Consider the following 10,890-nt stretch of genomic DNA (forward strand, 5'->3'; position numbering starts at 1 on the left):
ATATCAAGTTAAGCAGGGGCTTCGAATTTTTTAACTGGTTTTGTATTGGAACAAGACACTTGTGAAATTTCAACGATGAAGGAGCGCATCACTGCATGAGAGACACCTGCTGCATGTACACCACATGCAGAATCCAACAAAAGTGTATTCTGAACTCGCTTACGGGCAAAAGAAGAATTTAAACTGGCTCGTGTCCCGACGAAATCGACAATTGGTCTTGCGTTAAAAAAGCACTCAAATGAAAGCAAACGTGCCGACAGCAAAACGAGAAGCGTAGATCGAGCGATGCTGCTGCTCGAGGTCGATGCACTCGTTCTTCAATGGGTACTTCGTTGAGAAGAACTTGGTGTTTGCGTCACTGGGAACTCATAAGAAAAATGGCAATCAATGTGTTTGACGACCTACAATTGCCTGAGATACGACGAATATCAATTTCAAAGGGATGGCTCCACAAATTTCAACGACGACATGGACTTAAGAATAAAATTCAGCACGGTGAAGCAGCTACCGTATCACTCGAGATCGTTGCGACTGGGGGAATAGACATGCAAACCTCACAAGTGGCTATAACGCAAGTGAGACTACAACATGGATGATACATCATTCTTCTACTGTTTGTCTCCTCACCGGTCAATCACTCGAAGTCGCTTGCCAGGAACAAAGAAATCCAAGAAGCGAATTACAATCGCCTTGACAACAAATGTGGACGGCTCCGATGTCACTGATCCATTGTTCATTGGAAGCTCGTCCACTCTGCTTTGGTGGCCAATCTTCAAGTACGTTAGGCTCAACTACTTATCAATTAAGAAAGCATGGATGAATGGCGCTCTCTTTACCTCGTACGTTCGTTCCCTCAATGAGCGCATGGTGGCGGATGATCGCAAGATCATCGTACTGCTTGTGGAAAATGCAACTGCATGTTGTCCATTATCTCTAAAATATTCTCCTTCTCACAAGGTTAATGAATCCGAGCGCGCATCTTCATGTTTGTGTGAAGATGCTTCCAATGTACACTACAGCCTACCTTCAACCTCAAGACGCTGGCATCATCGCGTCCTTCAAGGCGAAGGTGTAGCAGCGGCAATTGCAGAACGCTCTGGAGCAAATTGATGAAGTTATGGAAGGACGTCAAACTGAACTGTACGAAGTACCTCTTGTTCAGGCAATGGGCTGGGCAAAGGAAGCGTGGCGCTCTGTGTCGCAGTCGAATCGTTCTGGCATACTGGACGATGACTTGTCCACGTTTACACCCTATATGTCTGAAATGAGCATCAATTGATTGGCTTCCAAAGCCTGTGCAACAATTAGTACCGATGCGGTCAAAGGAAAGGAAACCATTCTATTAGACTCACTGACGCTGTTGCCAGTGCTAGGGATAAATATGTTCAATATATGAACACGGCCATTGAGTCCTCGCAGCCTCGGCCGGTAATCTATTTGGATGAATCCTTCATACACCACCATTACAGGGAACGACGGAAATCCTTCCTCCGTGGTACTCGACCATACTTCTAGAATATTTATATTATGGACGTCCAAAATCATCCTCATGAAATTAAAAATATTTTTAGCCAATCGGTGACAATATTATCCACGCCTAAGCACATGACATGATACAACTTGATCTTGCTTTCGTCAAACAAAAACTATAAATTTGTTATTGATACTTAGAATGCTGTTATCCTAATGTGTTATTGTATTATCCTGAAACGATCACCTCAGGTGTACAAGTTGTCAAAGTTAAGATTGCCTTTTGGCTGAGCGATTATGGTGACCGCTGTCATTCGCTGTGACCCCTCTTTAACTATTATCAAATATACCTATTTCAGAAATATCTTGAACAACGCACCTGTGCAATATAGTTTTCATCTTATCGCATCAAGAAGATTACTTCGCTCAATCATTGATTAAGTAAAACTTGCATTCAACCTTCTTTATTTTACCTGGGGCATATATTAGAGTGATTTTGCTACAAGAATTCATATTTGAAACACTCCAGTGAGATAAGCTGGAAATTCTCGAAGCTTTATGCTTTTGCTGACGAAACTTTTCACACTCAAGGTGACATCATGAAGAACATACTTCTACTGCTTGCCATGCTGGCTGTCCTCAACGAGGGAGGCCATATTGTCTTTGTGGAATGCCACTAGGAGGTCATCGCATCGTGTACGGCAACCGTTTGCGCTGAGATTGCTCCCATGAATCGCTTGCATGTTTTTGCCAACCTCTGACCATCGTGCACTCATTTGACCATAAGGCGCGTCGTGTGGACATACAGATATGACCTCTTTGAGGAGATCGACGACATGCTGGAGCGTGAATCTATCCGCTGGTTTCTTTTTGGCACTTGTTGTCCCAACCAGTGTCCCCACCTGTTGCTCAGGCATTGACAACAATTTACTACAACATTGCGCAATTTGGATTAGCTATAGACTGTTGTCACAAAATGCACCAACACCCGTCGCGATTTCATGTAACATTGGTTTGCCAGCAGCGAAAACGCTGGCCTGTAGCATGTGCTCAAATTGTATGACTCGCTCAGGAAGAATCTGAACAATACAGGCATCAATACAAAATGCAAAATAATATAAGATTGTACGAGACAATAAGATTAGTCGATTCACTCTTTGGACGCGGGGCCAACTGACGAGCAAGCTGACCTACCAGCAAGTGGTTCCGCGAAAAATCTGTGGTGTCCGCAGCCGAGAAGAGGATGGCCATGATACAGCGAAGGATTGACGATGGGGTTGAAGTGCCTTGTGGGGTATCCAATCTCTCGTCCACAATGGCTCCCTCTCAGTGACAGTTTGGTTCACTGGAAGTATTAAATAGTTGTGAATGTACTAGCAGTACTTTTCACTTGGTCGAAACAAGTTGGTCGCGAGCACTCACCGACGTCGAAATTACAAAGTTTTGACCAATAAAAACGCAGCCGCCACCAGTTGAATAAGCACAATGCAATAAAATTTTCAGCAAAAATTAACGTCGAAATAATATTACCTTATACAAATATCAAGATATTACACAAGTACCACGGGGGAAGGATATCCATCGTTCCCTGTATCTCAGCTCTGTGGCATCGTTTTGGATTTCTGACAAGTGCCATGGGTTATGCTGATGCGATTTTTCATGCAAAGCAGATTATGTTCCGTGTACCAACAAGTCACAGAGCGACTGGGAGGCAATTCGGCTGTCATGCGACGGTCGGCAGAACTAGACGTCGTGGGCAAGTGACAAAAACCGGAGGCAGAGTTGTGCACGGTACAGTGCAAGAAAAAAGTTTAGTTGGTTTAATGTACTGTACTGTACAATCGAGGTACACTTGACCATTAACCCATACGCGAAGCTTTTTGTGAAATTTAAAAATGCATATATATACTACTGATTTCCCCCCGACTATTAAACGGTCGACTTGAAACAAGTTTCAAAGGAACCAAAAATATACAGGTACAACATCATTGAACCTTTTGAAATTTCAATTTCACCTCGACATTCGATATTATCGATTCTCAAGTTTTATTCACTTTGGCCCGTTTAGAAGTCGGGGAGAAATCAGTACACTACTGCCAGTTCAATGTGGCCAAACCAGCAAGCAATGTGGTTCGGCAGTTTTAATATCTTCGAACGTCGAAGTACACCTGGAATTACTATTTCATTCAAAGTGGTATAATCTGCAATCAATGTGGCCAACCTGTAAGTTGTAATTCGATCAAAAGATCTATTGATAGAGGTTTGCTTTTGGTGGGCACGCCAAACTCACGCGACAAAATTACCCATACACAATCAAAAGATGCCAACTGAAGCCGAGAAAACTCGTGTCTTGGCAGCATTCCATGACCGAAAAGATTCGAAAGCAGTGGCCGCTCACAATGGTGTCCCTTTGACGACAGCTCGACGTGTGATTCACAACAACCGTGCCAGTCGACTAAGCCAGGGTGGAGCACGCCCGTCACTGACCAAGATGACCCCAGAGTCCTCCTTACGTCTGGAATAGTACATCGACGAATGCTGTCAGTATACTCTAAGCTATATCCAGGGCAGGCTATATGTAGAACTTGGTATCAACATCTCAACCTCAACGATCAGTCGAACTCTGTGGGAAGCTGTACGTACACAGTAAATCAAGTCCGCGTCGAACCCTCGACGTGCAACAACGACATAAAACCAAGAAAAAAGCGTTCGCTGACACATTGCTCATGCATATGGCGCGTGGTGACTATATCGTGTATTTCGATGAAACGAACTACAATCTGGTTCAGTAGGCGAACACAAGGTCGCGCCAAAGTGGGCCAACGAGCCGTCGCCGTGCTTCTACAGTCAAAGGGAGCAAATCTTCAGTTGCAGTGCGCCGTCTCGACAACCGACAGCCTCATCCTACACCGCATGCAACGGGGAAGCATTCGAATGGAACAGAACGCAGAAGTTGTAGAAGACATCTACCTGCCGTCAAGTCGATGTCATCGTTCCAAGACGAATTCTGCGGCAAGGCCGTGGTCATTGCCCTTCACAACGCGCCCGCCCACAACCAAACTGAGACCCGCATGCCTGGGCACGAGGACTGCGTCTTACTACGCCTTGGTCCGTACTCACATCATTGTCGTAGTTTAAGTGAGATCCACACTTGTGTCAGCCGTCCGAATCCACATAATGCGTGGTGGTACACACACATTATGTGCACCGCCCATGTCCGTGGACCTGCCGTCCCCGTTGAAACACGATCTCGTACCTGAACGTCTTGGGATTCCAAGACACGGCGCCCGCCAAAATCAAACCTTTGTAAATACATGATTCGATCGATTTACAATTAGCTGTGGTCGTGGATTCTGCGTCCGGTCACGGACCCCGTCTGAACAGGGTTAACGGAGAGGAATGACGCCCCTCCGCCAATGTGTTGATACGCGCGACAGCGTTTTGACCACCCCTGGAAGAGCGAATACGACCTGTAGTGGCCAGGGTTGCTACGATCACCCATATTAAATTGAAGGGTAACAGCATTGCGACGCTGGAAGCCGAGGAACTGGACCCTCTCGAGCTGGTACAGTAGGCGAATACGATGCTGAAAAAATGCCGCGGGGAAGCTGTAACAGTTCTGCGGTACTATTATTCGGACACACTTCGCGACCTAAGTTCGACATTGGAATCCTCTGTGTCCCAGCTGCGCCAGTCTCTTCAGGACGCTCAGGCACAGACTCTCCGAGTGTACCAAGATGCTGCAACTGCTAGCAGCCAGCCCCAACAATCCCCCCATACGCGTGCCAAGCCAGTGAAGCTTCATGTCACCAAGTTTGACTCCGACGCTGACAGGCTCCTCCGGTGGATCGTACAAGTCGAGACCGCGGCCGATGCGCTGTGCATCACCCGCGAGTCTACACGTGTGGCGTTTACCCTTTCCCATCTCAAGGATCAGGCGGAAGACTGGGCGTACTCCATCCGCCTGACAAACTCCACTTCATTTGCAACGTTTGACGAGCTCGTTTCGGCGATGAAGCTCTGCTTCCTTCCCCAACACAGCGATTTCCAATATCGCTCTATGTTCCTCGCATGCAGCAAAGCAATCGCTCCTTGCAAGACTACATTCACGAACTTCGCTTTTGGCCGCGAATGTCAACGACGACTCCACACTATCGGAAGCGTTCCGTGTCAACGTCGTCATGGCCGGGCTCAACCACGGTCGGGCACGTACACAGCTCTTACGTGCCTATCCAACCTCGTTCGAAGAGGTTGTTCGTATCGCCCTAGCTGAATCGTGCGCCTCAGCCCTAGCGCATAATTGTGCAGATCCCTCGGATATGGATATCTCGGTATTATCCCGTAACAACGACGGCAAGTGCAATAACACCGGCCGCAAGGGTCACTTTTGGCGTGAGTGCCGCGCCCCTCGACGCACACTCACCTCCTCTGCACAAGACGCGCGATCCGACACAACTGATTGCCGCCCGAGCAATCGAAAATCCTCTTACGGAGGGCGTTCCCCAAGACGATCCACTGGGCCACCTGGTCGATCAGATCACCCGGAGGTGGGAAACGACAAGACCCAGTAGGCGCGAGGCGCCCTACTGGGGCACCAACAGCCCCCCTAGGTGTGTGGCATTGTATCACACTCGGGTGACCTAGCCTCAAACACATACTTTCATCTGTGCCGCGTCGGGCTTCGCCCCAACAAAATGGTTACTTTGTCTCTTGCCGAGCCGGGTTTTCCCACCCGACTCACTGTGTTAATCGATTGTGGAGCGTCAGCAAACTACGCTAACCGCTTCACTTTTGCTCGTTTTGGCTCTCTCCCCGTGTCAGACTCCTCTGACATGGTTCGCGTAGAGATGGCCAATGGCCGCATCTCCGACCAGCAGCGCTTAGTGGTTACGCTGCCTGTTACCTTCGACGATTTCGACTCGCTCGAAATGTATTTTGTGATCGATTTGGATGAGAGTTTGGACCTCATCCTTGGAATGGTTTGGCTCGAATCCAATCAACCATGGATTGATTGGAAACTCAAAACCATCCACAAGGTCGTTTGGCTGAATACTGATCAGCCGTGGATTCGTCGACGCGCCGCTGATAAGGCTTCACAGCCTTCGGTGTTATCCGTGACCGCTGCCCTCACGGCGATGAGTAATAAACTCGCCGCTGATGCCGCACCAGTGTTGTTGGCCCCAGCACACTTGACCTTGCAGCCCACCTCGCCAACTTCACCCAGGGATGTTGCACCCTCGTCTGCTAGCCTCCAGCAGACACCGCCGTTTGTATCTACAACTACCATCGACCCACCACCTTCCCATACCAATCTGACCCTTCCAACGCCCCTTCAATCGCGTTGGGCTCAAATTCACCAGTCGCGTCGCATTGTCACATTACCGCCTACCTCGACTCCGCAACTTCTTACTGCGGATGCGTTCATTCAGCAAGTTTGCAACCTCGACGAGTTGCCCAATCCAAGTCGGACATCCTGGCAATGCCAGAGATGAGCTATCGCTCCTTCCTGAAATCCCTCAGTTCGCACGACATCGCGTGCATAGCGATGATGGAGACCTCAACCTTTTGTCCTCGTCCACTGCAGACGAATCTGTCCTGCCCAACCCAGCGGAGTCCCAGACGTGGGCTTCTCTCCGCTCGAACCCGTTCTTCGACCTCCTTGATGAATTCAAGGATGTATTCCCCGACGACGTTCCCTGCCGGCTACCCGTCGACAAGGGCATACGCCACGAAATTGACCTCGTGCCCGGCACGAAGTATTGCGTTACTCGCCAATGGCCGCTTCCACGTGATCAAGTCGATGCGATCGACGCCTTCTTTGTGGCTCGTAAAGCCGCCGGCCATGTACGCGAAAACACGTCCCCACACAGTAGCCAGGTGTTCTGTGTGAAAAAATGACGGATCGTTCTCGCCTTTAACAAGCTCAACACCGCCACCATTCCGCCGCAAACACAGATTCCCTGCAAAGATGTGATTATCGACGACACGGGTCGATCCACTAGATTCTCGACAAACGACCTGCGCGATGGATTCTATCACCTTACCTCGCGTTCGCGCCGCATTCCTACGCGAACAGCGATCCGCGCGACAAGCTCGGCGGGTAAACGTCCGTAAATCGATCGACGGGTCAAGGCAAAATTACCCAAAGTCCCGATCAAGGTCCCCATAGTCGTCGGCCAACCAACACGCCGATCCTTTTACCGTCGCACATTTTGACGCAGCAATGAGTACACGAACACGGTAATGTACTCCTGCAGCGTCTCGCTTTCGCACAGGTCGACGTGCCCCACGTCGAGCACTCCACTTGGATCGCCTTCCCGCATCCGGTCCTTGAAGCGTGCGAACCCTCGTCCATCAGCGGCTACCATCGTCATCGTGACCACGGCGCTCAGCATCCACAAGATGTGGCGCTCGAAGTCATAATGAGTTCGCCCGAACTCTGCCAAATACGCGTTGGCTTCGAACACCCGCAATGGTATGCCTGCATCGTCGGCTTCGTCGTCGACATTGACGTCGCTCGCGGCATTGCAAACGTATTCGAACGTTGCCTCACCAACGCCGACTATCCCGAATGCTTCGCCGTCCACGAATGGAACTTCGTCCGTCCGAACTCGCGCGAAGTCAAGATCCTCCGACGTCCAAAAGTGTTCCCGCGGCACCACCGTCGCGGGCTCTTCCAACTTCCACGTCGTCGTCACAGCACCGAGAAGTTCCACACTTTGTGCCCGCACTGCTGCTTCAACTTTGCGCAATCGACGCTGCTCTTCTTAGGCAGCCCGCTCCACCTCTTCGGCCTTCTGCGCCGCTTCTTCATCGCGGCGTTCACTCAGCAATTGCTCCACGGCCTCCAACGACCCCAACGTTTGTAGGGCACCTTCGAACTTCCCTCGAGCCGCAATCTGCTTAAGTTCTGCTTGACCTTCGAGTCGCTTCATCCAACTCGAGACTGCTTGAACTGCATCGAACGGCTCAGGAGTTTTCGCCTCTCCTTCGCCAGTCAAGTCGACGAGAAGCACTTCGCCTTCCTCACAACCGGGGGAGGTCTCGTCTTGCGCTTGTTTGCACCCCCCGACATTTCAACAATTTTGATGGCCGATTCCATCAAGTCACGCGCGCACATCACGACCTCTCCACGACACGACTCCCATTGGTTTCGTTTTGAGTGGGGAGGATGTAACAGTTCTACGGTACTGTTTTCCGGGCACATGTCAAACATCTTCATTGACATTGAAGTTGACTATTCAAAGGTAGCAGGCGACCTCACAACAAGTCGCTTGGGTTGCTAGCGACTCTACCCACGAGGCGCCTTAACTTTCCATGTTCATGTAGCAGAGCTATGCATAACCCTATCAATTCATTCTTCATTTTACCTACTCCTTCCTCTGCGTGTACCCTGCTACAAACTTGGCCCTCTTGAGCTGATTGGCGAATACGATGGCCAGGATGTGGCCAAATGTGTCACACGCCAGCTGAAAAATGCCGCGGGGAAGCCTCCATGCCAGGCGCCTTATCGGCTGGCATCGTCCGCATGGCTGACGCTCTCTCTGGGGCTGTGGTGGGTGTGTCGAGCGCACTGCTATGTTCGTTGTAGAGGTGTGTCTTAAGGATACTGAGGAAACGCCATCTCGTTGGCCAGTTAGACAGCGAAGTCCAGTCATCTTTTAATGATGTATAGTAATGCCAACGTCAGCCAAGCGCCGTTGGTTTAGTGGTAAAATATCCGCCTCCCACGCGGATGCCCCGGGTTCGATTCCCGGACGGCGCAATATTTTTCCATGTTTCGCCATGTCTGGAATGTCGTGTTTATGTTCTCAATGTTGCACAGTTCAATCAATTTCATAGTGCCGTTGCTGAATCCTGCCAGGATCAAGGCAACTTTTTTCGTTGCGTTAACTTGGCTATCGTGGCCAGAATCAAGTCATTTGTCGCGAAGTTCCGAATTGAAACGAAGTATTGACGAGGGGACTTGACTAAATTATTCACCCTCAGGGTTCGTGGTGGTTGATTTGTATGTGGCAAGTATGATACATACCATGACTCTAGCTTGAATATAGCTGTCAATACCGACAGCTACAGTCTGAAGAGAAGTTCAGACACACTCCAAAATATTTACATTCTCGAGTATGTGTAAGGATAGCGGTTAATGCCGATGCGTAGTCCAGGCAGTCATGTTCTCGATCGGCATGGTACAAAAGGATTCGGGATGGAGCAATCTCAGTCAAGAGAAAAGTGCAAGCGTCAAGATTTGTGCTACAAAAATTTTAGACACACTTCGTTGTCATGGCTATATATCAATGCAATTGTCCCGGCATATGATTGTTTGGGCCATCCTCGTAGGCATACCCTCAGCTAACTTGGCCAAGTACGATTGATCAATCTCAGCCCAGGACTTGAGAATTTGTAAGTTCAATTCAGCCCTAGTTTCGAACTGACGACCATTGACGAAGACATTTCGGGCTAGAACTCCACAAACATTCTCGATTGGGCTCAAATCGGGGATTTTCGCAGGCCACTGCATAGTCATGGCCGAATCGAATAGCACCGCCAATTCACGCATCGTAGAGCAGGTACGTTTGCAGAGTTTCTTGATACTTCACAGAGTCTTGTCGATTGTCTAGGAAGGCTAGCTCAGTCTCGTTGTAGAAATTTACCGCTCCCAAACCATAAAAGAATGGCCACCACGAACACGCTTGGAGAAGGTTTGTTCGTCATGCCGGAGGTCATGCCAGTAGTACTGACAATCGTCTTGGCCGTCTTGGTTACGTCGGTAAACACAGTCGCTTTCAATTCCACAGCCTTGTGGAGATGTCGACTGGAGATGTCGACTGGCAAAGATGACTCCGTCTTTTTGTGCTTGAGTGTTAGGGAGGTCCGGACCGGCGTTTCATGTACAGTGGGTGTCAAAAGTTTTCATACGGTGGGCAAACTGTTTTCAGAGTCTCATTTCGACAGCAGAAATTTGCATTCGTGTGGAGAAATATGAAGTTTGGGCGCACGCAACGCATCGAGGACAGTAGTTTGAGCCTTGAGGACAAATGTTTGCGTGTAGCAAGCCTAAAAATGCGTCGGATCTCGCGGCTGGTGAGGATACAACGTCTTCCTGGGCTTTTCTTACGGCTTGGTTAGTCGTAAGTCCGAAGGCATTCATACATGCTTTCGCTTCGGTTGATTGCTTTTGCGATCCACCGACAGCACTTTTGAAGCTTGCGAAAGGCTAAAAATTGACCTTTCTCTTCATCGGCGGTACATATGCCCCGAGACATGTCTTCGAAGAAAATTTTGGTTTTGACAAGGCCAGGGTGTCGCTCGATGTCCTCTCAACAATCCTACAGTCGAAATCACGTTTCTATAGGATAAAAATGGACACATTTGCTCCAATTAAGAAGTGCGACTATTGTTTCTTTTCAGCCCAAATCATGA

The 10,890-nt window shown here is 49.2% G+C and overlaps 2 protein-coding genes and 1 non-coding gene across 3 annotated transcripts; 2 read left to right on the plus strand and 1 right to left on the minus strand.

The window, feature by feature from the left end:
• Positions 1 to 5,053: 5,053 nt before the first annotated feature.
• Positions 5,054 to 7,574, plus strand: H310_13924 (hypothetical protein; the record flags this gene model as incomplete). The annotated part of the gene is made up of 3 exons (XM_008881588.1): positions 5,054 to 5,421; positions 7,014 to 7,314; positions 7,473 to 7,574. The coding sequence occupies 3 exons, from the start codon at positions 5,054 to 5,056 to the stop codon at positions 7,572 to 7,574; spliced, it is 771 nt and encodes a 256-aa protein (XP_008879810.1).
• Positions 7,575 to 7,667: 93 nt separating this feature from the next.
• Positions 7,668 to 8,405, minus strand: H310_13925 (hypothetical protein; the record flags this gene model as incomplete). Its single annotated transcript, XM_008881589.1, has 2 exons — positions 7,668 to 8,150; positions 8,256 to 8,405. The coding sequence occupies 2 exons, from the start codon at positions 8,403 to 8,405 to the stop codon at positions 7,668 to 7,670; spliced, it is 633 nt and encodes a 210-aa protein (XP_008879811.1).
• Positions 8,406 to 9,164: 759 nt separating this feature from the next.
• H310_13926 lies at positions 9,165 to 9,235 on the plus strand. Its single transcript has one exon. It is a non-coding gene; the product is annotated as a tRNA-Gly (tRNA).
• The last annotated feature ends 1,655 nt before the right edge of the window (positions 9,236 to 10,890 follow it).

The sequence above is a fragment of the Aphanomyces invadans genome (assembly GCF_000520115.1).
Source record: "Aphanomyces invadans strain NJM9701 unplaced genomic scaffold supercont1.58, whole genome shotgun sequence".
NCBI lineage: Eukaryota > Oomycota > Saprolegniomycetes > Saprolegniales > Verrucalvaceae > Aphanomyces > Aphanomyces invadans.